Genomic DNA, 27,795 nt, shown 5'->3' with positions numbered 1-27,795 from the left:
CCACTTATGTACAAGCAAAATTGCAAATGTTAGTTTAGCTTTATTCACTTACTCACTTTCTTAAGCGCTTATCCAATTAGGGTCCTGGGGGGGGATGGGGTGCTGGAGCCTATCCCAGCTTTTCAGTGGGTGCAAGGCACACAGTAACACCCTGCATGGGGTGCCAGTCCATCACAGGGCAGACACACATACACACACCCATTCACCTATAGGACAATTCAGTGTCTCCAATAAGCCTGACTGCATGTTTTTGGACTGTGTTTCGACAGTGCTACCCACCGAGCAACTGTGCCGCCCCATGTAATAACATATTAAGTTAAATAATTCAGTGAAATAATCCCACACATAGGTTATACAGAGGCTATAATAACAAGCATATTAACAACCCCTCAAGTAAGTTGTAAAATTTCATAATTTTAATTATAGATTTAAGTTTTATAATTTAAAATTACGCTAGCCCACTACTGGGATCCAGGGTTTGTATCCCCAGCAATGCTATTAGGCGGCTATTGGCTATGACTGAGGGGGATCGGCTGAGGCCTGACAATAGATTGCAGAAAGCCCAGGGTGTGTTACTGCATTGTGCCAGTGATTCTGGGGATACCAGTTCCATCACAACCCTGACCAGGATAAAATAGTGGCAAGAAGATTAAACAAAAAATGATCTTTAGTATTAGTTGCAATCCAACTTTCTAAATTAGTTTGGAAATAATAATTACAGTAGACATATATATATAAAAGAATTAATACTATGTTGTACATCATATAGGGTGCAGCACATAGTACATAAGCTAACATCTAGAAAAAAGTTATTAAATAAGATGCCAGTAAAGCAAATGCTCACCCTCTTTCACATTAATCCACCCAGAAATGCTGTGAGAGCTGCAGGTTTTTGAGGAAGCACATGTTAGCCTTTCAAACTGGTAGCTGTTTTGCAATAGTGGATTAGTGTGATTTGTTAGCCATTATATCGATTTAGTGAAAAAGCTTTAAGATGGAGCCCAGCTTGCCCTCACATTTAAGAATCAACTTTTGAATAAATTTTCTTCAGATGTGGATTCTTATTACAAGATCACATCCTACTCTTTAAGAATTCCCTGCCTTCTAGCGTTGTTTTCCATTTGCTTTAATACCTTCTGCTGTTTTAATTGTTTTATACATATATATAGTTATATAGCAATGGTTTTAACTGTTCTGTCCTGCCTAGATAATTTTAAACTCTGTGACATGTTGCCTAACATTGTCTCATTGTTAACTGGGCAGGCTTGCTCGGCCTGCAACTAATCAATGGCAAGAACGAGTCGGCACACATCTACGATGCAGTGGCGGTGGTTGCTCAGTCTATCCAGGAGCTTTTTGAGAAGGAGAACATCACAGAGCCTCCTCGAGGTTGTGTGGGCAACACAAACATCTGGAAGACTGGCCCACTCTTCAAAAGGTAAGGCACTCTGAATAGTCTTGTTGGAACTATACATCTGCTCACATACATTTCCATATATTACCACTGGCCTGGACAACACCAAGAGCTTTCATACAGATAATTAAAAATAAGCAAAAAATCAGCTTACATGTACAAAAAAAATCCGGTTGTGATTTGTGCAAACAAGCCTGGAGGTATCTGCTGGAATTACTATAAAGTTATTAATTAAAAGTGATGCAAGAATGATTTGATGCAGAAATACAGTCAGAAGTCAATTCAGCACATTTTTCTACCTACGTCAGGTGTAATGCAGTTACAGTAACTGATTATTGGAGAACAGTTCACTTTTTATAAAATTTGATGTTATAATTTGCTGTGATGTTATATAATTCTGAAGTCATGTCGTAACGCTTGGCTGGGGAATTGGAGCGGATACATTTGCAGAGACGTTCTATACATGTTTTTTTGACAGGAGACAAGACAGAACAGAACAGGAACAAAGCAAATGACTAATGCAGAATGATAACACAAGAACAAGGAGTAATGGAGTCAGGACATACAATGACTATGACAGGCAGGACAGAACAAGACAGAACAAAGATTAAGCGATGCTGAACACAACAGATCCCTAAACAAAACTACTCTGACCATAAGCTACTAGAAACAGGAAAGCTACCGACCTATGCTAAAGGCTGTGCTAGGCTATTTCTAACCAATGACCATAACAGGAGGGAAGGATGTCAATATTACAGGATAACAGACTGACAGCATAACAGACTAACCAGCTATCATAATGACTGAAAAGGAGGGCTGCAAACCAAGAGAATTATATACACTGTGTACTAGTGTGATAATAAGGAAACAGCTAGGGTGACTAGCTCAAGGACGAATCAGGGAGAGGAGGTAGAGACAAGAGGGGTGTGAAATACAAAGCTAACACAAAGAGGCCATGTGCTGTACAACTGTGTGTTGGGACTGTGACCTGAGATAATTCATTTGATTGCTGAATTTCAAAACAGTTAGCTTCAGTTAAAAATGTACATTTTGCTGGGCGCCTACACAAACAACAATTGGCTAAGTTAACATACTTCTCTGTCCTTCTCTATTATTAGCACATTCTTGGCCTTTCGCCTCCCAAAAAATCACTTCATCACCTAATGCAGTCATCCCAGCCATTACTTTCGGATGTCAGTGTCATTTATGTAATCAGTGAGAGGGGGTAAGGGTTTTTACAATCTCTGGTTTAATCCTCCCCAATGTGTTAGGGTTTTGATGTCATCGAAGTATCCAGATGGCCTCACAGGCCGTGTGGAGTTTAATGACGACGGCGACAGGAGGTTCGCCCACTACAGCATCCTCAACTACCAGAAGAATCGGTCTGTCCAAGTGGGCGTCTACAATGGCTCACAAGTATGGAATTATCACTGCTATGTTTAAAAATTGTCCCGGGCAGTTGATTTAAACTTCTGGCTAAATCTTGAATGAATCGACTTACAGGTTGTGATGAACACTCAGAGGAAGATCATTTGGCCTGGAGGAGAGACAGAAAAGCCAAGAGGATATCAAATGTCAACAAGACTGAAGGTGTTAAATAAAAGCTTTACAGTTTTTCTACTCCTCTTATATTTATTATAGCAGGTCTAATTACCTTTGATGTCTGACAGATTGTCACCATTCATCAAGAGCCATTCGTGTATGTAAAGCCAACTCTGAGGGATGGAACATGTAAGGAGGAGTACACAGTAAATGGAGTCCTGATCAAAAAAGTGATCTGCACTGGTCCAAATGAGACCATTCCTGGTAATAAATAAATGTTGCATGTTGTTTACACACGCTTGTTTGATGTGTATTGTATTGAAAATACACTGCTCAATAAAAAGAAGGAAACATTTCATCATCACAGTAATGGGATAGTGGTGGTCTAGTGGGTAGAGCTTTGGGCTATCACATGAAAGGTTGTGAGTTAAAATCCCAGCTCTGACATGCAGCCCTTGAGCAAGGCCCTTAAACCTCTCTGGCTGACCCTGCGCTCTGACCCCATTTTCCAAACCAGCTGGGATATGCGAAGGAAGAATATAGTTGTACTGTACATCTGTATATGTATATATGACAAATAAAGGCATTCTATTCTATTATATAAGTTAGATAAACTTCAAGGATCAATCTGTCAAGTTAAGTGATTGTGAATCAATTTCACCTGTTTTGGTGCAAATTAAATTGACAACAGGTGCACTGGACAGGCAACATCAAGACGACCACCAAATAGGGAATGGTTTTGCAGGTGGTGGCCACAGACAATTACTCTCTTCTTATCCTTTCTGACTGATCCTTCTCTAGTTTTGTGTTTTGCTAGTGTCCTTGTCAATACTGGTAGCATGATGTGGTACCTGCAGCTCATTTAGGTTGTGCAGATAACCCAGCTCCTCCAGGATGGCACATTCAGCCATGTTTTGGATGCATTTTCAATTTAACTTGAATAGAAATCATATTCCGCTAGCACACCAGCGCTGAGATTCTGGACACCCCAGTTTGGATCTCAGCTCTGCTACCGGTCAGCTGGGCGCCATCTAGCTGGCACAAATTGACAGTAACTACAGCAGACAAAATTGGCCATCGAGTCTGCAGGGTGGGAAAAAGTGTGGACTAATAAAGTGAGTGGAGTCTTCAAATGTTGTGCAAGGAGCCTGAGTGCAGAAATGGAGGAGCTCATGTGCAGGTGAAAAAGAAGGGGTCGAGGGACTGCGCACAGGCGAATATATGTGGAGGGGGCGTGGAGCAGGCAAATATACCCTCCTCGAACACGATCGGGAGAAAATGCACAAATAAATTTAAAAAAAGAAACAACTTTAATTCAGATAAAATCAAAATCAGCAACAAGGAAACAAGGAATAAGTTGCACCTGTAAAGATGTACATGTGTATTTTGTGAGGATGTGTGTTTGTAATGTTGGATCAGAGCAGAATGGTGTCTGGGTTTTTTTTGCAGGTCGTCCAATAGTGCCTCAGTGCTGCTATGGATTCTGCATTGACCTTTTGATCAAGCTGGCAATGACGATGAACTTTACCTATGAAGTGCATCTGGTGGCTGATGGGAAATTTGGCACTCAGGAGCGTGTAAGTTATCATTGCACTTTATTGATTTGTTTTGGCCTGAATTCCTGGTTTATCTTTTTCCAAGGTCACTCACTAGAGAGCCATAAAATATCTGGACATTTACAGGTTGCAGAGCCATTGCTCACAGGTATAATTACAAATGGCCTGCAGTTCTGTAAACGCTTCAGGCATGGCATAATGCTGAGTGTGATTTCCCCTGTGTGATTAGGTGAATAACAGCAACAAGAAGGAGTGGAACGGCATGATGGGAGAGCTCCTGGGTGGCCTGGCAGACATGATTGTGGCTCCACTCACAATCAACAATGAACGTGCCCAGTACATCGAGTTCTCCAAACCGTTTAAGTACCAAGGGCTTACGATCCTTGTCAAAAAGGTACCTATTGTAGGAAAAATACTTTTAAATAATTATGAATGATGAGAATTATGATTTCATGAGAATTAGCACTTGTAATTTTCATAAGGTATATTTTGCAGGCTGTAAGTGTGAGAGTAAGGTATATAAACTAGATTGCATAAGCATAAAATATGCATTCTTTAGGTCTGGTCTGGGCTCCTGTGTGTGGGGGGGGATGAGGGGGGGTCACATGGAGCTTAGCGTGACTCTCCATACTCAATATGGCTTTGTGTGGAAACCCAACACTAGTAGGTGATAAGAAGCGGCTGCAGAGTGGACACGTTTCAGAGGGGGTGTGTGGTGATCTGGTTCTCCTTGATTCCATTTGGGGGTTGTGAAGTGACAGCAGATTCAGAATCGTGAATTGGAAATGACTAAATCGGGAGATAAAGAAAAAAGAATCTAGAGAAAATGTCAATAAGCTCTTAGTGTAGGTCAAATGTATTTCAAATTTGTTAGAAATTGAATTAAAATTTATTTAATTTAGCAGAGAATTCCACTGAGAAAAGTCTGGTTGACGTTCTGCTTGTTCTAGTTCGTCCTGTTAATTAGAATTCCTCAGCAGAGTGTATTTAAAGAGTAAAACTGTTGGGAATTGATTGCTAGTTCTTTAGACTGAAATCTATTAACAGAACCTGGTAGATGCTGCATATGGTGGAACATTTGTCAGTGTGGGTGGTGTGTATCTGAGCTGTGATTAAGAACTAATTTGAGTAATGTTGTTGAATGCAGGAAATACCACGCAGTACACTGGACTCGTTCATGCAGCCCTTTCAGAGCACTTTGTGGTTATTGGTGGGTCTATCGGTCCATGTTGTGGCGGTGATGCTCTACCTATTAGACCGCTTCAGGTGAGAAAAATCTCATTACCAACATCATTTCAACCTGTAATCCTCCACGATGCTTAGCATTTCATCTACAAATACTTAAAGGTTAGCAACAAGTCTAAGTCTGGTCCAGTAAGCTAGATGTATTAAACTTATGTGTGTGGATGTTTAAATTTGTGGATTAATTCAGTTTTTCACCTCCGTTAATGCAGATCAACTTTTTGAAAAGTATTTACAGGCCAAAATCAAGAGTTTCATTCGGATTTGTGTTGTCTACCTCACTCACCTACACATTTAATTTGGTTTCTAGCAAGCTAGCTAACTCAGGATCTAAAAACAAAGTCAACAACAGCTGTGTCACACCACTTGACTGGCCGAACCCTATCATGTTTTTTTTGTGGGAGCACTATGGAAACAGTAATAAAACATTCAAAATAATTTGCTTCATGGGTGCTCAGGTGGCGCAACAGGATAATCTGCTAGCACACCAGCACCCAGACTCTGAACTCCCAGGTTTGAATTTTGGCTCTGCTACCGGTCACCTGGGAATAATTGGCTAATGCCTACAGCAGACAAAATTGGCCTCCAGTCTGCTGGGTGGGAAAGACCGGACTAAAGGGACGGGTTATCAATGCTGTGTAAGAACCTTGGTTGCCCAGGGCACCTGTACAGAAAGTGGAGGAGCACAGAGATTGGGGCGTGACTCTCCGTAAGCAAAGCCGACCTCTCGCGCGAATCCACCGTAGTGTGGGTGAATAAGATTGGTAGGACTGCGCACACACATCGGAGGGAGTGTGTGTCAGTCAAGACACACTCTTCTTGGATACCAGTGGGGTCCCCAGCAGCGGATTGAATATGCTAAAATTGGTAGAAAAGGGGAGTCAAATGCAAAAAAAAAAAAAAAAAAAAACCTTGCAATAAATTGCACAAAAAAAAAAAATATTTTATGTGAACACAATTTTGTTTGTTTTTATTTATCTCAGTTTGTTTTGTTTCTGTGATAAAATATGTATGTGGTTTCTATTTAAACCAGTTTTGGGTCAACATGTTTAGTTACGCCTCTGTACAAGAAGCATACAGATTTTTTGGTTCATGGCTGTCTATGGTAAGGGGTCATACACTACAGAAGCAGCGCATGTAGACTGAATTGAAAATATTAACATATTCCCTTAAATTCCATTTCCAGAGTTTTGTGAAAGCATGGTAATGATATGTGAAGGGAATAGAAATTAATGTCTAAGAAGAGAACTTGTTCTGACTGCTGCTTTTTTGGTGCAGATTAACTGTAGTTGGAATATGTTTTCTTCCCTAGCCCATTTGGAAGGTTTAAAGTAAATAGTGAGGAGGAAGAAGAAGATGCCCTCACCTTATCCTCCGCTATGTGGTTCTCCTGGGGAGTGCTCCTGAACTCCGGTATCGGAGAAGGTACCGACCGCAAAGAGAATTACTTACTCAGACTATCTAATGAGAATACTCGATCGGTTTATCGATTCTGAAGCAGGCATACACTCCACTCTGTGCTCTTTTGACTTCCGTCTTGTTCTGTTTTTATTCACAGGTGCCCCACGGAGCTTTTCGGCGAGGATTTTAGGAATGGTGTGGGCTGGTTTTGCTATGATTATAGTTGCATCTTATACTGCCAATTTGGCAGCCTTCCTAGTGCTGGATCGGCCTGAGGAGCGCATTACCGGCATCAACGACCCTAGGGTGAGATTATCTCCTGAGACAGAACAAAAACGATTCTTAATATGCACTGTGTTTAAATCTCATGCTTTACAAGATGTGTTATTGAAAAAAGGGTAATTTTCTTTACATGATGTGGTATTTAAAAACGGGTAATTAAGTACATCAAGAACACAAGAATCTTCATTTTTTCAGTGTATTTTTAGATGTCTTTTTAATTTTGTGAGAAACCTACCCAGCAGAAATGACATTTAGTATTTGAATAGAAATATCAAAAGGGCACTATAGCATAGAGTTCAGTAGAAGTTCACATGTAATTAAAACTTTGGGTTTTTCTCATTTTTTGAGCTGCGCTTCTTCACCTTTAACGTGTGTACACCCTTAATTTCTGCTTGTCACACCCATGGGGGGTTGTTGCAGTGTTATGCAGTGTTATCCCCACCCAAGGAGGATGGGAGTCCCTGCTGAGTCTGGTTCCTCTCAAGGTTTTTCCTTGCCACTGTCGCCCTCAGCTTGCTCAACGGGGGGGTTTTGGTCTATTGGTCCTGTAAAGTGGCTTTGAGACAATGTCTAGTGTGAAAAACACTATACAAATAAAATTGACTTGACTTGTGTGTAGATGGGGCTCAGTGTGTCATGAGTGCAGAGCTGCAGTGTTATAGAGACCAAATCCCTTCTAATGTGTCATGAATGCGGCTACAGTTTTGGTTTTGATTTTTTTACACTGTTGTAAAATTTTGCTATTTATGATTTCACCATAATAAATATGTTCATTTAAATAACACATTCCTGTCAAACGAATCACTTCAGCTGATTATGCATGAAGTCATGCCAGTGCAGCTTAACAAGATGGCGCCTGCTGTGCTATTGTCTTGCAGCTGCGAAACCCATCAGATAAGTTCATCTACGCCACGGTGAAGCAGAGCTCTGTGGACATTTACTTCCGGCGCCAGGTTGAGCTGAGCACCATGTACCGCCACATGGAAAAGCACAACTACGAAAGCGCCGCTGAGGCCATCCAGGCTGTGCGAGACGGGTCAGTCAAATACATCCATTAGGCTCAGACATTTGTGGTGTTTGCATTTCTCTGTTGACTTCTTTGCCTTGTTATATAGCATGAATAAAACAGGTTTGTTAATACAAAGTGTCAGGGTGTTTCTAAACCGAGTTAATCAGAGAGATTAATAAGACCGCAAAGGAGTACATACAATACATCTGTGTGATTCAGTGTGATAGGTGACACACTCCCAGTCCAAACAAACAGAAGGCAGTGCTTACTTTTACTCTATAGAGCCCATATTGATTCAAAACACAATGCAGGGTGGGGAGTACATCGAAAAAGAAACCTTATAAATGACTGTGTTGTTCCACACAGTGTAGTAAAAAGCAATTAAAAGAATTTCATTAATTGCATTACACTTACACATTCAGTAGCTGGCTTTACGTGACCCAATGGTAGAACATGATAGCCCTTAACCCCCAAGGTTAGTCATTAGGGAAAGTTCTGTTAGCAGATGTGAAGCGGCATTAAATAATTTGGGCAAAAATAGGGCAGAAATAAAAAAAGTGCATCCACTTGTGTCAATGCTTACCGATGACGACATGTACCCTCAATGTTCAGATATGCCTAGAATGTCATCCCCACAATATAGTGATGTAAAAATTATAAATAAACATAAATGGCAGGGGAACCTCCAGTAGTTTGGTCCACCCCAGTGTTCAATTTATGGCTAAGACCTTGATGCTTATTAAACCAAACACCAGCAATAAAAAAAACATTCATTTTAAAGATGGAAACCACAACATTGCCTTCTCCACAGATGTCACTACAACCTCCTTGTAATAAAAAAAATAGATGGCTATAAAATCCTGAAAGCTTCCCCTCTTTCTCTAGCATCCCGGCATTGCATATCCTTTAGGGTTTGTTTTAAAGTAAACAATGAATCAAATATTTCTGCTGGCTTGAATTTACTGTTTTAAAACAGCTACAACTGACCCCTGCTTTTATTGTTTATTATTTCCTCTACACTCTTCTGTTCTTACTTTAGCAAACTCCATGCTTTTATCTGGGATTCAGCTGTGCTGGAGTTTGAAGCCTCGCAAAAATGTGACCTGGTCACCACCGGAGAACTATTCTTCCGTTCAGGCTTTGGTATTGGGATGCGTAAAGACAGCCCATGGAAGCAAAATGTTTCACTGGCTATTCTCAGGTATCCGCAGGGACTGAGATCAATTCCATTACCATTTTTATTTATCTTGTGGGCTTTTTGGTGTTTTTGAAGTACCAAATTCATGTCTGTGTTCTGTGATTTAACAGCTCCCATGAGAATGGTTTCATGGAGGACCTTGATAAAACCTGGGTGAGGTACCAGGAGTGTGACTCTAGGAGCAATGCCCCAGCCACACTCACCTTTGAGAATATGGCAGGTATGAAGCACATCTCATAGATTGCAATGAGGTTTATCTGTTGCAGCATCTTAAAATAGGATCTAATCTTGCACATCAATCAAGATCATAATAGTTTTTGACTTTTTTAATATTGAGATGTTGCAACATTCATTTCACAGGCGTGTTTATGTTGGTGGCTGGCGGCATTGTTGCCGGGATCTTCCTCATCTTCATTGAAATTGCTTACAAGAGACACAAAGATGCTCGCAGGAAGCAGATGCAGCTGGCCTTCGCAGCAGTTAATGTTTGGAGGAAGAACCTGCAGGTAGGACCAATCCTTAGTTCATTTTACAGCACAGAGGTCTACACGGGTCTTTAGCTGGGTACACACCTACAGGTACATGAAGACAAATGTTACATTTCTTTCAGTGATAGTTCATCCATGAGTAATAGTGAAATAAATTCAACTACAAATCAGACATTATTTATGAGACTTTTCCAGGAAAGAAGAACATGAAAGAAAATGTTCTCATTTATACATCCCTCTTAGTCATAATCTTTTTTGATACGCTTTTTAAATTTTGCAAAAAATGAGGGAATGATTTGGGCCTATTTGGGTTTATGTTTGGTCCATTTAATTGAGAAGCACAGATTCAGCCATTCCAGATGTGTATTGGTCATTTTCTAGCTTTATAGATTGATGCTTTCTGAAATGAAGAGCAGGTTTTATATATTTATCTGTACTATTTAACTTAGCTTTAATCCTGCTGGGGTAATTACTATTAGATAATCTATACATTTCTCATCACCAAGTTAGCAAGGTGATGAGTCATGTAATTATCAGGAGATTAATACTTTAGCAATCCATGTTGGCACCAGGATTTAGAATGGACTCTTAATATTATTTTTAGTAAATTATAATTTATATGAAATGTGAATATATAAAAAAATGAAATGTAAAAATATTTCAAAGGCTTAATATTCAAGCCAGCTGTATAATATAAGCAGTACAGCATTAGACACATTATCATTGTTTATTTAAATTATAACTATATGTATGTGCAGTGCATTTACAACAGTTAATACGTGATGATATGCAGTGGTTCATTTCAGATGTGTGCTGAGGATCAATTCCTTCTCTGTCTTCCACTGGGCGTCATGAAGAGACCTCCCATTTATGTTGCCCTAAATCTCCACCAAGCACAGTAACTTGTGTACACACACACACACACACGGCTGTGATGCCATAGCAGAGTAGAGCAGTTGCATGCTGGGAAGTTCTTTATTTGAAAGGTTATGCTAGCTAAATGCCTCGGTGGGGATCCGGCAGGAATCAGAGGCTCTTCCTACCAGTGTTCAGATCACCATTCTGCCACCACTGGCCTCTGACTCTGTACATGCTGGGTCACTGGCCTACACCACAGCAAAGGTACTGGTAAAACTCAGCATGTGCTGCCCTTCTCAGACTAAAGGCTCAGCTGTGCCTCTGTGTAAGTACAATGTGGACACTACAGTATTCAGTTTCAGAACAGAACATACAGGCTTTTAAGAACTAAGATGTTGTCCACATTAAGGATACATTTTAAACTGTTGTTTTCATATTAAAATGTTTTATATTAAACAATTGCATTTTACATTTAAACATTTCCTGCTAAGTGGTTTAAGTGGTGCGCACAGTCAAGGAGAAACAAAACTAAGTCAGAGTGGTTTGTTTTCAAGGGAAATGAAGTCAAACAGGCAACAAATAACCAAGGTAGCAAATGAATTGACAGATCTGAAGTCATTTAATGACAAATACACTAAACTCTTACACTATTTTAAAAAGTAGTACTCACTGGCTCTGGCTCATTATAGATTGATAATGACTCAGTAATGTCTGTTTTCAAATTGCTGGGTTGTTGCAACTATTTATGCATCAGTCAGAATATCTAAAGACCAACTGTATGTCACAGCCATCTGGCAGTTTAAATAAAAATGCTTACAGTACTTGTGTTTTTCAATGTGAGCTTACACATTGAAAGTAGGCTGGTTAGGTGCCCTTCTACGAGTGGTAATTTTGAGAACAGCAATTTGTTACTTAGCATAACTAGTAGAGAGTAAATGGCATTAATCAATGCTTATTTGACCAAACTGGAAATTTCAAAGGATTAAATCTAGGGTCTGTTTGGTGATTGAATCCCATGCATAAAGATGATGAGAATATGTAATATGTCAAAGACTGAATATAAAGTTGGAACTCAGGTGCTGTGTGGCACCCACACTGCCTGCCCATTTGAAATGGTCACTTTTTAAACATTGGAAAAACACTTGGCATTCAAAAACAGGAGAAGGTTAAATCAAAACCTTCTATATTATTGTGGATAATGACATTTACGGCATTTAGCAGACGCTTTTATCCAAAGCGACTTACAGTCTAAGCAATTAAAGGTTAAGAGCCTTGAGAACATGATAACAAAAACAATAAATATAGAACTGAATTAAAAAACATAATTGTTTAAAAATCTGCAAAGCAAATTTTTTTGAGTTCCTTTACAAATAAATAACTAAGCAATGTTTGTGTTTTTCTAACTCACATCAGAGACGTTTTAGCCCTAAGCCTCTTTACGCCTACTGGTGTCAAAAGACAACACGGTGGCATGGTTACCAGGCCCACACAATCTACCCACATTGAGACCCAGAGCCAGCGTTCATGAGAATGTGTAATTAGATCGATTTATTTGTTATTTCTTCTGTTCTTTTATTGGACGATAAAAAAAACAACAACAGCAAAAACAAAAGTAGTATATAATTATATGCAGATAACTTGTTTACATAAATGTGTAACCATATAATCAGAAACGGTACATTACATGAAACAGATGGTGATTTTTGGGCGAAAAGATCTGTCCACAAAAAGACAGCCAGACATGCCATCAAAGGTATAATGCTCATTCTACGGTCTGTACGCTATGAGCTAACAATACTGCTCCCATCACACTGAATGTATGCCTGCTCGGTTCTGCCCCTGGCATTTGCACTTCAAACAGAGAATACCAGGTGCAGATGGAAGATTCATCCACTCTGAGCTGAATATCTGGCTCTGAGACACTGGCTCATCAGAGGGGTGTCAGACGCAGTGGATGAAAGGATAGATGCCTCGAATAACAAATTGAAAAATATATTTCTTGGTTGAAAGGGTATGGTGTTTAATTTCTGTAGTGAATTGTGATGGAGCAATCTTGTTGTGAAGAGCCTATGAAATATTGAACCATCTGTCAAGGTTAAAAATACTCTTACAATTAAAAATTGTGATGTAGAAGTATTTTAAAATGCACTTTATTTTACAGGATTCTGTCATCTTACTAAAGGGATGGCACAAAATTAGTAAACCAATGTCATTCATGCAATTGTATATAACCAATAGCTGAGAGTAAATCATTGAAAAATTATCTAGTAAAATAAAGTGCAATCAATTAGTTCTCGTTCACTTTGGTGGAAGCAAGAGTCTACTAGAGTATAACAGGGTCTGTTCGAACTTTAAAAAGGACGGTTCTGGAAAAGGTCAACTGTCATGTCATTCATTTTGCATTTTCTTTTTTTGGTTTCATGTGCTGCATGTTCTCCGGTTGAAGTCATGCTCACTTCTTCCCAGTATGATCCCATCCCTTTTTATATAAGCTCTCACACCCCTCGTTGGCCCTCTCAGCCATTATACTTAACCCTGGGTATAATGTAAAGGATCTTGTAATGCTTTTGTTTCAATTTCTGGATTTGTTGTACATCTTTTTTTCCCATAAAACAGTTGAACCACTCCTACCTTTTATAAACAAACAAAAAGCTGCTTATTTGTGTCTTGATTGCTTTCATTTTGCTCATTTCCTTTGCTGATGCTTTTTGCTTTCCATTGCAAAATATGAAATAAAAATGGGCATAGATGTAAGTTTTATTATGCCATTCTTGGTAGTCGTCTTCTCTTTAAGATTTCAGAAATTTGATGAGTAGACTGAAACAAGAGCAGTGATGAGAAACAGAGAGTACACCTTTCATTGCTGGAATTTTATCTAACAAGACATAACAAAACACATTTCCACCTTCTACAGGTTCAGACATTTACTTTGGGTAAAACAACTACATATTGGATACCATGGTGTAACAATCTTTTGACTAAACCAATCATAAAGAACCAGTCGACATGCAATTGCCATATGTAAAACAGTTATTACAGCTTTAGTGCTTTAGCTTATAGCAGTTAACAAGGCAACCTACATTATAGATTATTTGAAGGTGTGGTCATTTCTATAAAAGCAGAGTTTTTGGCAGTTTGGTGGTCCAGATCATTTGAGCTTCGTGTACTATGTTATGACAAGTGATTTTAGACGAGGGTATGATGATTTCATCATCGCACAGTAAAATGGTTCATTAAGACTTGTTCAACTCTCCAAAAGTGAGCAACCCACACAGGTCAGAAAGTTTAAAAATTAAAGACCATAACACACCCGTATAGAGCTGCAGGCATTTAATAGAATGTGAAATGTTAATGTCAGGGCAGTTAAGGTATTTTTGGAATGGTAGCCAAGAAAAAAACCTCTTATTTGCAAACTGACAGCAATATATTGGCCGAAGGGTGCTGCTGGTTATACAGTGCGGCCTGAAGGGTGGTCTGCCAATGTTAATTTATTGGTGTTCTGTACTTGGGCTTTGTCTAACCTTTTCTTCCACACAAGTGTGAGAGACTGTAATTTACTACACCCTGACATGCCAAAAGTGCACATAAAACCTGAAGACAATTTGTGCTGGTCATGATCCAACAGGAAAACAAAGCTGGGTTTGCACCAGTAACATAATAATGGCAATGTATAGCAGAAACCTGACTAAAGACAAAGCATAATGTTTACTTTCTTGAACTTGAATAAACACTTAAAGAAGTCTTTAGAATAATTTCCAGACTTCATTTCAGGTAGCCTAGCTATAGGAGACTTATAAACTTGTATATATACGTATATATATATGACATATTTTTCTACACCCTTTTAAGACCAAGTGATGTTTTGTTATGACTTGATATATAAAGTCAAAATATAGAAAAAGGTTGTACATTTCTCGTCATGTGTCTCATCTTAGTGCTTTCCAGTGTACAGTTTATTTTCCCTGTAGATGCCTGAAGGTGCATGACTGCACTATTGAGATTAAAAGCCAGGACGGAGATGACAAATGAATAGAAGATGGAATGTTGACTGTAGCCTTTCCATTTGATGATTACAGCTAATAGCAAAAAGAGTCAGCATGCCTAGCAGAAGGAGAATAGTGTTAATAGTAGTGTTAAAGGTAGATGGGTGGTTATGGTTGGAGATAAACCACACTCTGTCCTCCAGAGAACGGCAATAATTGTTCTACATATACTGTATATTTATTTTAGGATAGGAAAAGTGGTAGAGCAGAGCCCGACCCCAAAAAGAAAGCCTCTTTTAGGTCCATCAGTACCAACCTGGCCTCCAACATCAAGAGACGTAGGTCCTCCAAAGACACGGTAAGGAGTTAAGAAATGACACCTGCCCTCTACTTCTATTTTCTTGCTTTCTATCTTTCTTCTCCCCTATCCACTGTATTTCTGGCTCCCTATATTCCTGTCACTTTACTTCTCCTCTCCAAACGACGTCTCATCTCAGACTCTCTCCACCCTCACACATGGAGTTGCGCTCATGGCCACATGTCTGTCAGTCAGCCATCAGTGCTCCATCCAGACATTTATCTGGGAAAGCCCAATCAGGGACGTAGACACTTAGTTGTAGGGTTTAGGACTTAGGGCTGAATTTGGGGGGTTTTAGGGGTTATGACCTCTCTGGTAGGGGGCAAGCTAGTGTGTCTTGTAATGCCCGTGCTGGAATTTCTACCACGCCTAACCTGGATGGGACTTTAAGTTGATGCTCTTACATTATTTTAATTTTGTTCTTTATATGTGTGCCTTGTTCTTCTCTTCACTGCTCAGTCTTAATGTGCATTTTAATGTTTTTTCAACCCTATTATCCCATTTTTTTGTGGTCGGTCATTCATAACTATTCCATTTCCTCTCCACTTTACATAGTGCACGGTTAATCAGCTAAAGAAACAAAAAAAAAATTAACATTTAATATAACCATGGCTATTTCCTTAGCAGCTCTGTTTTATTATTAATCACCCTGTTTAAGGTTAACCTTCAGGTGTTTCTTTGCAGACTTATTGACTTTAGTACGTCTTCCATTTTTGTTCACAGATGAATCTTCAGGTCTAAATTAAATTTTAATTTCCTGTAGGATTTCATTTTCATCAGCGCCTCTCTAGTTTTTTAATCCTAATGCAGGTTCAAAGCTTTCCAGAGCTCATATTAAAGAACATCATGCTTCTACTTTAATGCCGCGGTATATTACTGCTCACTCTTTTTCATTTCAGGTGACAGACTTTTCAGTTTTAGGTACGATCCTTCTCATGCTGTTGGTGTCCCAGAGGTTTTTTTTGTTGCATTAGTTTTGCCTTTTAGGAATTACTCCAGCATTTTCAATTAATCTGGGTCCTCATTTAGTTTATACCTAACCAATCTGTAGCATGGTTGATTACCATAGACAAAACTCAATTTATTTCCCTCTACAGAAAGAAAGCAAAAACATCAGTGTACTCACATGGGATTTTATATCACACTTCCAGACAAAGTGTAAATTATTCCATAAAAAGATGACATGGTTTGCAGTCAGTCAGGAGGCTGGATTGGCACCTATTATATTTTTCCCAGTTAGCAAGCAGACACCAGCTGACCAAGCAGGCTGTACTATTCAGACTGTTAAATACATGTTAGCTCGAAACCAGGGAATGGGACATCCCAGAAATGTACATTTTAGACTAAAGAGTCAGCCAAACTGTTTGTAATATTTGGTTTAAATGTGTTGTTTTTTATGTAATAATGCATGAGTTTGATTAGATGTAGCATAAGATCTGACCCCACTGCATGAGTCTTACAGCAAATATGAAGACTTGTAGCCATTAACATTAAAAAAAGATAAAAACAAATGGTTGTGGCACGGTGGCTCAGTGGGTAGCACTGTCGCCTCACAGCAAGAAGGTCCTGGGTTCGATCCCCAAGTGTGGCGGTCCGGGTCCTTTCTGTGCAGAGTTTGCATGTTCTCCCCATGTCTGCGTGGGTTTTCTCTGGGTGCTCCGGTTTCCTCCCACTGTCCAAAAACATGCAGTCAGGTTAACTGGATACACTGAATTGCCTTATAAGTGAATGGGTGTTTGTATGTGTGTCTGCCCTGCGATGGACTGGTGCCCTGTCCAGGGTGTTACTGTGTGTCTTGCGCCTATTGAAAAGCTGGGATAGGATAGGCTCCAGCACCCGCCCCCGCCCCACAACCTTAACTGGATAAGTGGTTTATAAAGTGAGTGAGTGAGTAAAAACATATGACAACATATACGTATAGATTGGAGGCCGATAACATTGGCAAAATCTGAATGAACTATTAAACCAAGATTACTGTAATTAATTTTAATCGACATATTTATTTTTCGGGACAGGGAAACATTATTTGTTATGGTAATCACTCATTTGCTACAGATGTGCTTGATGGAGAGGGTTGACAAATGCTTTAAAAAGTGTTCTTTTAAAACATTTGACACAAACCGTAAAGTCCTACAAAGTATTTTTTCTGTCTCACACTAAAACATCACATTATTTGCATCTGGGTGGAAAGCTCAGCCAATTAAGGCAAACTAGCTATCTCCCAGTTAGGTTATTTCAAACAAAGGACAGATTCATATAAACTACACAATTCTGGGACTTAAAAATCAGAGCTCAAAACATAAAACTATAAACTGTCTTTATAAACCATCTCAGTCCTAATCATCTTTTTCTTTTATATCAGTGTGTTTTGATATAAATGGAATGTAACTGTAATTTCACTGGATTGTAAATGTCGGTGTCAACGCCACATCTCGACCAGCATGACTCCTGTGGTTGTTGTAGATATAGATTTGTGCTGTGTACCTGTCTGTAGACAGGTGGCGCTGTAGGCTGTGATTAAGAATGCTTGTACTACTGTATAACACTGCTGTCAGTGAGGCCAACCATCATCACCACAAGCTGCTGTGCCCAAAATTGTCTAGTAAGGTATTTTGACCAGAAACCAAGGAGGATACAAACATGCATGAGATAGCACCCTCATTCACAATGCAAATAAAATGTAGAAATTATAACATAAAACAATCATTTATTTTCAGTAGCTGCTTCATCTTGACACCCTCAAAGAACAGTGCTGTAAAAGTAAAGCCCTCTTTCCAATCAACCCTCTCATTTCTATGTTCTAACAGCTGGATGATCACAAACAGAACTGTGTTTAATAGACAGATAAAATAAACTGAATGTTTGGATGCCAGTGGTGAAGCAAATACTTCATTTTATAGTAAGAACATTTATTGACTGCAGGCCAAACCTTTAACTGTAGACTGGAAGGGAAGTAAGAAGAACTATGAGAGTGTTGGACTGGAGTTTAGGGTGCTGGGAAGACAGTCCCTTCATTTTTATTTATTTATGTTGAAAAACAAAAATATGAAGAGATGTGGGAGGTGGGTTGAGCATTTATCAAGTAGGAGAGAAGAAAATTACGGGTTTATATATAGTTGGGAGGAGTTTTAGTTGTGTCTTATGACACCTTACACCAACAAATCTGACTATGATGCTGTGTGGGTGATGGGGTTGGAAAATCGTCCATGAGCTGAAGCTAAGGTGAAATTGCACTATGCAGCATACAATACAAAAAAAACAAGTTAATAAAATAAAGTTTGGAAGTAGTCCTGACTGACACCAGTTTGTATAATGATCTGTAGATCATTTATTAACAGATGTACAATTTCAGTTTTATTCTGCACTACTGAGGTGTAAAATTTACAGCGGGTCACACAGTTTTATGGAATTTCAGTGTTCAGTGCTGCAGCTCTGCTATTTTATTAGCAGTTACCTTGGTGATCATACATCCTGGTCAGGTAAATTATTATCCACAGGCTGTATGGAACTCATTTCTGAGTACTGGGTACTGCTCAACATCATCGGTCTTCACCTCACCTCTGATCATATTCTTGTTGGCTTCCGAAAGTTGCAGTTTTCTCTAATCTCCAAAAAAAGCTGATGCAGTAAATGCACTGCTTTAAAATGCCACTAGGACTGAATGACGAAATGGTTTATCATTCAGCCCCAAGCGTATGTAAACTTTTGACTGGAACTGAAAATGATTTTAATGCTTTTGACATTTAGTCACTCTGAGTTAGACGCAGCCTGTGGTGGGTGAGTTTGCCTCACTTATGACAAACTAATGAATAAAAGTGAAACAAGTACATCCCCATAAAAATGACTGTTACTGTCATTGTTTTTTTTGTGTCCCTTTTATTTGTAGCCATATCCGACAGACATCGCCGGCCAGCTTAACCTGTCTGACCCTTCAGTGAGCACAGTGGTGTGAAGTGAGTGTGAAAGGAAGATAGAGTATCACAGATAATGAAAGGAGACTTGGTGGACTTAAAATGAAGGACATGGTTGGGAGGGTTGGACTGAAACCATGCCAGACCTGCTGATTCCTAGCTGCTGTGCCACCGTCTGTCTCAACATTTCTTTATATAAGCGAAAAACACAAAGACAACACAACATGTACAATCTGTACTCATCCCCAGGCCTCTCCAGATAAGCCTAAAACACAAACATACAACATGAAAAAGGGTTGTATTACATCCTCCCTCTACCCCAGACAAAGCCCAATTGTTTTAGCTTGCTGTTCTCATTTTCAGAGCATGCATAAATGATCATTATTAAAATAGTTATTTTAATATACATGTAGACATGCTAAGTTATTATAAGGATAAAATGTTAGTTCAGCTTATCTAGACACACAGGATTAGGTTCATTACATGCTGTTTGCTTTTCTACCTCCCACAAATAGATATGTAGCCAGTAACAGCACTGATTTATTTCATGGTTTTCATTTGTGGGGACATTTAGTATACTGTAGATAAAATATATCTGCTTGTTATTTGTTAGTTTATTAGGAAACTAGGCAACAGATATGTAGGGTAGAATAAGCACTACTGTGCCGTGAGTAACTTCAGGTCTTTGTTGCACTTTGTTGTATCCTGCATTGTTCAGTTTGCTTTCTCCACTGCCTTTATAACGACAACAAAACTGTGGATTTTATCTATTTTGTTTTATCTATTTCTCAGTTTGTAATGGATTTTTGCCAGCTCCAGTCTTTTTTAAATAATAATACATAGATCTATGAGCGTTAAAGGAGTTTCCAATAGAAAGATGCAAAATGTAGCAATTTCTAATCGAACAATCCAGCATTGAGACTCAAAACAAATGAAAGAAACTCTTAAAGTGGTGTAAAAATAATAATACAGCTCTTATTACAAGCTGTTTTGAGAGGAGCTCTTTGATTTTTTTCATATTCCTGCTTGAAACATCCTGTAATAATTTCTGTACCATTAAATAATGCTGGTAGCATTCCTCCTTCTGCTACCCATAGAGTAAGTTTCAGATCAAATATATTGTGAGGTAATCAATGCTGTATTTTCTTTGCAAAATACAATAATATAAGTACACTTTTGTATCTTTCCTTTATGAGCTTCTGCTTTCTGAGCTAAATGGTTAAAAATAAAGTGTGGTGGTCCTATTCTGTGGCTTGCAATAGTACATATGAATAATAATAATACTCTGTACAGCACTTATCCTATATAAAACAATCATTACGAGGGCTTTGATAATTGATGTCAGATGTCACAAACGAATTATGGACTGTAACAGAATAATTTTGTAAACCTGGGAATATAAAGTTTCCCCCTCTAAACATTATAAGATGCTGCCGTATCATGTTGATCTCTGTATGCTGCCAAAATTGTTCTTGGATTGCCAAACTTGAACTAAATGCACTGCTGGTCAAATCTTGGCTCCAGGGCAAACATTCTTGTAAAGCTTTGAACAGTTTAGGAATTGTAAAAATGAGCTTAAGCTTTGGATAAATACATGTTATCATGTAAAACAGTATTTTACAGTATTTTCGGTGATCATGGTGAAAAAGCATTGTTTGTGGAATACCTGTTTACATAACAAGAACAGACCTTGAACAAAGCTATGTAGCCTGTCCAGTGCACTGTTGTACACACATTGTGATTTTCTGTATATCTAGGACTATAGTTATTTTCATATAGATACACTGAGGTCTCATTGTTCTACCACCAAATGTGCTTTTCAAGGCCATTTCAACTCTGTGAGATAAAAAAATTATTTCTTATATGTTAAAAATGTATAAACTAATATACTCTTACATGCCAATAAAATATCAGATGCAAACTGACATTTGAAGTATGCATATTTTTTGTCAGATAACTGTGGCTTACCAGGAAATTGATGACAGGGTAACATGTACCTTGCCATGGAGGTGCCAGGTGAAGCCCAGCACCTGTGATATTATAAGAATGAACCCAAATGCCGGTTAGTTAACCAAGGTAAAACAATATGATTCCACTATACTGTACTATATAGCCAAATAAAATAATTCAGGATTTACTCTAAATTGGTTTTTATATCTTGTACATATTAACAATACCGGCTTTTACTATTCATTTGCATCACAGTTTATGAAAAGAGGTCTTGGGTGGGTGACAAAAGATAAGGCTAACAAGCTATCTGCTCCTTTGACTAAATTACTCTCTATTTGTAGTTTATTATTATTATGGTAAAAATGTACTTTTTGTATTTTGTATCAATGTATTTGACATTGATTCTACAAAAAAGTCCAGCCAGTATCTAAAAATGTAAAATGTATCAAAGTTTTAATCTGTATCTATGACCTGTACAGCATTCAAGCCCAATAATCCAACCAGTTGGGAAATGTATTAAACTTATATGAACCCAGTCAGCTACAGTGCATTTTTTCTACATAAAAAAATCTAACATTTTGTAAGGTTCAGTGCCTGGCCCATCTGAGCATCCAATGGTGGACAGCAGAGCAAACACAGAGGTGGAGTTAATGTGTGTCTGTTTGCTTTGACCTGCTAAAGAGTCCAAATGTTTCTGACCTGAGTGCAGACAGTGGACAAATCCTGTGACACCTCCATATATTCTGCAGAACTCTAACTGCTAAAAACTCAAAGTGGATCCAGTCCAGTCTGCCAGTGCCATCGAAGGGGAAGGGCAGTGAGGTAGGTTATCAATTTTAATGTTGGATGAATGTATATGTGGAGTGCATTTAAATAAAGCTGTGGAGTGAATTTGAAGTGTTAAGTGTCAGATCAAGCTGTGCAGGCTACCCATAGCATGTCTGTATGTGCTGAAGGGCTCTTAATATCTGGTTGTCAAAGTGACACTCAAGTGGACTGAGCTGTCTCTTAGGTAACAACCACACTGAAGTACAAAAGCAAAACACAGTAACTACAATTTTGGTTGAAATTGACTGTAAGAGTCAGATATATAACATCTATCTAAATTTGACTCTCGTTGCATTGTAGCAACAAAAATTACCAAATAAATTAAATGATGAAGATAATAACGGTACATTGGTTAATTAATAGTTCATTTTTAAATGTATACCTCAGTGTTTAAAAAAAAACCTTTTAGATATGTTTCTCTACAACCTGTCCTACCGGGATACACACAGAATTAAGATTTTTGCTTGCTAGTCATGCTGCACAACTGTGTAAAAAGCCTGTTAAACATAAAAATATCTAGATTCAATGATTGGCATTACTTGGATGGATGAGAAATTACATTTACATTTTCAGCATTTAGCAGACGCTTTTATCCAAAGTGACTTACAGCATAGAGTCTAAGCAATTGAGGGTTAAGGGCCTTGCTCAAGGGCCCAACAGTGGCAACCAGGCAGTGGTGGGGTTTAAACTGGCAACCTTCATATTACTAGTCTAGTACCTTAACTGCTAGGCTACACTGCCTTAATTAAAACAAATTAACACTAATATATTTTTTACAATTTGTAAAAGTCTAAATCTGTTCAGTTTTGCACCACCATTTGGCAAAACTGAATCCAGATTGCTTTCTTTGACATGTACAAGGGGCACATTTGTGGGACAGGATTTAAAACAAAATCTTTATGATGACTCTGGCAAGTCAACGTTTGTAGTTTGGTAAGTCACAAGAGCTATGTAATAGAAGCTATTTTTTGTAGAGATGATAAATGCAATTTGACAAATAGTTTCAGTTTATTATTTAAAAAAAAGCTTTTAAAATAATGTGGTTACTAGTAAATTAATTCTGTAATTTAAGCTGATAGATAACTAATACAAAAATGGACAAACTAATGAATGCTTTCATTTGCTGCTAAATAAAAACTAAAACCATTTGTGCTAGGCCTAAAAATGTATGTTTGCTAATAACATAAATCTGCTCAAATCAACCTAACAAAAAAGGTTGCATTGTAAACACAACTGGACCAGGGTCCAGTGAATTCAGATACTGATTTAACCCAACTGTTACACGCAAAGAGCAAAATACCACAAAGACAACACTCATTTAGACATATTGGTTACATGGACGTTTGTTTTGCCTGCACCGCTAGGGAAAGCTATTTAACTTCAGTAGGACTACATTATTTGTTTTTAAACTTATACAGTGTATCACAAAAGTGAGTACACCCCTCACATTTCTGCAAATATTTTATTATATCTTTTCATGGGACAACACTATAGAAATAAAACTTGGATATAACTTAGAGTAGTCAGTGTACAGCTTGTATAGCAGTGTAGATTTACTGTCTTCTGAAAATAACTCAACACTCAGCCATTAATGTCTAAATGGCTGGCAACATAAGTGAGTACACCCCACAGTGAACATGTCCAAATTGTGCCCAAAGTGTCAATATTTTGTGTGACCACCATTATTATCCAGCACTGCCTTAACCCTCCTGGGCATGGAATTCACCAGAGCTGCACAGGTTGCTACAGTTTTTGAAGGGAGGGGATCATGCTCTGTTTCAGAATGTCACAGTACATGTTGGAATTCATGTTTCCCTCAATGAACTGCAGCTCCCCAGTGCCAGCAACACTCATGCAGCCCAAGACCATGATGCTACCACCACCATGCTTGACTGTAGGCAAGATACAGTTGTCTTGGTACTTCTCACCAGGGCGCCGCCACACATGCTGGACACCATCTGAGCCAAACAAGTTTATCTTGGTCTCGTCACACCACAGGGCATTCCAGTAATCCATGTTCTTGGACTGCTTGTCTTCAGCAAACTGTTTGCTGGCTTTCTTGTGCGTCAGCTTCCTTCTGGGATGACGACCATGCAGACCGAGTTGATGCAGTGTGCGGCGTATGGTCTGAGCACTAGCTAGATTTTCCGGCTCGGCGTTCACTCGGCGATCAAAACTCGGCTCTCAATCGTTAAGTGTGAACCATCCAACAACTCGACCCGACCGGCTTGCCGAGCGCTCGGCGACTGGATTGAGTTTTCTAGCAGGTCAGATATCTGATCTGAGATTTCCGACTGAGAATGAGTGACATGTCGAACAGCCAATGAGAACGCAGGATACGGTGTGAGGGGAAACGCAGGAGAGGAAACAGGTGGGACAGGGGGATAATATAGTTTATATCAGAATACACCGGTACACACACGTTTTACAGTATTTCTGACTTGATCGTCCTCTACAAAACATAACACCAACACTGCATTGAAAAATTATTAATTAACCTCCAACTCACTATAGAACAATCCATACTGTTCATGTTGCCAAATCCACTCAGATTCATTTATTTTTCCTCCTTGATTTTACGCTGCATATCGCTACTTGTTGACGTGCATTTTTGGACGTGGTATAATTAAACTCCTCGTCACTTCTCGCGTGTGTTTTTGTAAAAAAAAAAAAAAAGGGAGACCAGAGAAGCTCGTCTGTGATTCCAGTTGGTGATAGATCGTCGATCTATCGCCGATCAGTCGTGTAGTGCAAAAGATTCAGTCGTGTAGTGTGAACTGTACAGAGACCCGACAAATCAGAAAGTCGTGTAGTGTGAACTTGGCATTAGGCAATGGTAGCTTAGTAGTTCAGATACTGGACTAGCACCCAGAAGGTTGTTGGCTCCCCATTATATCTCAGAATAAAGGTGTCATTACTTTAAGTAGATATTTATTTGAACTGTCAGAGCCAATCCCTCCTTGCCCTCATTTTTTTAAATGGCTGCTACAACACATGCATTCTTATTTCATTTTCATTTTCATTTTCAGCATTTAGCAGACGCTTTTATCCAAAGCGACTTACACAATGAGCGGAACACGATGAGCAATTGAGGGTTAAGGGCCTTGCTCAAGGACCCAACAGTGGCAACTTGGTGGTGGCAGGGCTTGAACCGGCAACCTTCTGTTTACTAGTCCAGTACCTTAACCACTGAGCTATCTTATCACACACTGAGCCCTTCTTATCACACACAAAATCTTATGCATGTTTTATTCCCATGTGTTGTTTTCTGTGCAGGTGTGTGCAGGTGAGCTGGTTATATCTGCACAATGTGCCAGTCGGAGAGCTCGGCTGATGTTACAGATGTCTCTGCCCTGTCACGTCCTGTGCCTTCTGAGTCACTGATGAAAACATGGCTATGGAGGTGCAAACATGTCAGCAGCCAGATCAGCCAGACAAGATGTTATCTGGACAAGCAGCGTCTCCTGGTGGTGTGTATGGTACTGGTGGCACTGGGTGGCATGATTCTGCTGTTGTTGTGGAACTATCAGTGCTTCATAATAAGCAGGTTGTGCCTTAACTGGGAAGACGAGACGGTTTGCCAACACTGATAAGAGGCATGAAGGAGTTTAGTGAAAACAACTTTCCCATTTCAAATGGATGTGAGACAGTGAAAGGACTGTTTAAGATTCATGGCTGTATGTACTAAATCAGATGAGCAAAATGATGTTTCAAATTGTTATATTACTTAAAAATTATTTTTAAAGTAATATGTTAAAGATCTTAACTGATCTCTGAGTCTACTAGGTGTGCACAATCCCATTTTTTCATTTTGCAGTATTAGCCAACACCCAATATTCATTCCATATCCATATCTGGGCCAGTTAATGTCACAAACATTTATGGCATAACATTTGTATAATCTCTTCTGGTATCAATCCAGAATGAATTGGGACATACCTATTTTTTTATTTCTGTATTTGATTCATTTTATTTGATATATATTTTTATATATAGTCTGACCTTAATCCAAAGTAATTCAGAATTCAATATCCTGGTGAAGGAACTGACTGAAAGTCATGCAAGACTACATATTTCAAGAATAATTCACTTGTTTACTCACATTTAACTACATATTGTTTTTTAAGCAGTCATTTAACTGGAGCATAGTCAATTTAAATACGGCTGACCAAAAATCATTCATCAGAGGATAAACTGATAAGCTAAGCTGCAATATATAAAATATATTTAAAACTAAAAACAACAAGATGCTTATGTAAATACACAATTCTAATGTGCTAGTACCCCCAAGCAGTATGAATATGGTTGAGTCTTTGTTCTACATCAGACCACATCCTGAAAGATTCAAAGTAGCTGACTGAATTTAACTAGCAGCTCAACAAAGGCTCAGCAACAACAGCAGTGGTTGTACAGTAGCAACTTCATCATTTGCCTGAAGCATGTTTTATAGATACAAAAGATTTTTCGTATAGTAGGCAGGCAAAGATTGAAAGGCTCTATTGAAAGGAAGGTCACTGTGATGTATTTTAAGTATTGTCTCTGTTTCTGCACTGAGGGATCCAAAAATTATTTGCACGTTTTGTTAAGTGCAGGTGGCACCAACATGTTTGTGCCTGTTCCTGGTTTGTAACAAAGTAGCCTTTAATGTGGTGGAAATATCTGAAGTACGCAATGTTAAGAGATTCAAAGCAACTTAAGACAAATTCAGCATCAGGAAAACACAATTGTTAAAAAAATAATCACATTAAGGGTGCTGCGAAGGCTCAGTGGGTAGCTCTGTCACCTCACAGCAAGAAGGTCTTTTCTGTTTGGAGTTTGCATGTTCTCCCCATGTTCCTCCTACAGTACAAAGACGTGCAAGTGAGGTGAATTGGAGATATAATTGGAGATGTTTGACATTAAACTTGTGACCTGATGAGTCTTGTGTAACGAGTAACTACCGTTTGTCATTCAGTATTTACTGAAGTTTAATAAAACAGGTTGCAGGGTCTTCTGCTGTGATTAATACTAAAACAACTACAGCCATCTCATACAGCTTTAACTTACACTTAAGTAAAGTTTGAGCAGGTGCTCCTATGTCCACTATTAAACCCTTGCAGCTCATTCAAAATGCAGCTGCCCGTCTGATTTTTAACCAGCCCAAACACTGCCACATCACCCCACTGCTGCGTTCTCTTCACTGGCTTCCTGTAGCTGCACGCATTCAGTTTAAAACGCCTACAAAAGCCAAAAATGGACCAGCCCCAAGCTACCTTCGTGGTCTAATCAAACCCCGCTCTGTACCGCGCAACCTCCGAGCCACCAGTCTCGCTTGACTTGATCCTCCTCCACCCAGGACTAAAGGAAGACAAGCATCAAGGCTCTTCTCTGTTCTAGCACCCAAGTGGTGGAATGAACTTCCTGTCTGTCCGAACATCTGAGTCTCTTGCTATCTTAAAAAAAGCTGACTTGTACTTATTTACTAACAATTTTTTTCCATTTCCAAAAAAAAAAAAAACACTTTGGTTTTAACAGGGTTTTAGCAGATTTGTGTTCTTCAACTGTTTACTTAAACTAGAGAAATAAAATGTTTACTATGGAAACACTTCTGTAAGTCGCTCTGGATAAGAGCGTCTGCTAAATGCAGAAAATGTAAATGTAAAAGTTTATCAGTGCTGATAGTTCATACTGCTCAGTTAATCTTTATGTCTGTGTAATTATGTACCAGTCTGCTGTTGAATTATAAGAAAGAATAAACGAGTTTTTAAATATCCTTAATGCTTTTATTTGGACCCA

The 27,795-nt window shown here is 38.8% G+C and overlaps 1 protein-coding gene and 1 long non-coding RNA gene across 4 annotated transcripts in view; both read left to right on the top strand.

Moving 5' to 3' along the window:
* Positions 1–19,671, top strand: part of grin1b (glutamate receptor, ionotropic, N-methyl D-aspartate 1b) — a 33,879-nt gene extending 14,208 nt beyond the window's left edge. Inside the window, exons 7-21 of one of the 3 annotated variants that reach the window (XM_063017724.1) lie at positions 1,264–1,438; positions 2,686–2,830; positions 2,918–3,004; positions 3,085–3,220; positions 4,406–4,533; positions 4,742–4,906; positions 5,660–5,778; positions 7,067–7,179; positions 7,313–7,461; positions 8,316–8,473; positions 9,486–9,647; positions 9,755–9,864; positions 10,005–10,150; positions 15,221–15,331; positions 19,218–19,671. In XM_063017724.1, coding sequence (XP_062873794.1) covers positions 1,264–1,438; positions 2,686–2,830; positions 2,918–3,004; positions 3,085–3,220; positions 4,406–4,533; positions 4,742–4,906; positions 5,660–5,778; positions 7,067–7,179; positions 7,313–7,461; positions 8,316–8,473; positions 9,486–9,647; positions 9,755–9,864; positions 10,005–10,150; positions 15,221–15,331; positions 19,218–19,283 — 1,970 coding nt within the window. In that variant the 3' untranslated portion in view covers positions 19,284–19,671. Of the gene's footprint in view, positions 1–1,263; positions 1,439–2,685; positions 2,831–2,917; positions 3,005–3,084; positions 3,221–4,405; positions 4,534–4,741; positions 4,907–5,659; positions 5,779–7,066; positions 7,180–7,312; positions 7,462–8,315; positions 8,474–9,485; positions 9,648–9,754; positions 9,865–10,004; positions 10,151–10,938; positions 11,380–15,220; positions 15,332–19,217 lie in introns of those variants that run through there. The other 2 variants (XM_063017723.1, XM_063017722.1) reach the window with 2 other exon arrangements.
* Positions 19,672–21,920: 2,249 nt separating this feature from the next.
* Positions 21,921–27,772, top strand: LOC134335460 (uncharacterized). Its single transcript, XR_010015602.1, has 2 exons — positions 21,921–22,014; positions 25,297–27,772. It is a non-coding gene; the product is annotated as an uncharacterized LOC134335460 (long non-coding RNA).
* The last annotated feature ends 23 nt before the right edge of the window (positions 27,773–27,795 follow it).

This window comes from Trichomycterus rosablanca, chromosome 21 (genome assembly GCF_030014385.1).
Source record: "Trichomycterus rosablanca isolate fTriRos1 chromosome 21, fTriRos1.hap1, whole genome shotgun sequence".
NCBI lineage: Eukaryota > Metazoa > Chordata > Actinopteri > Siluriformes > Trichomycteridae > Trichomycterus > Trichomycterus rosablanca.
This window is presented reverse-complemented; position numbering and strand designations above follow the sequence as displayed.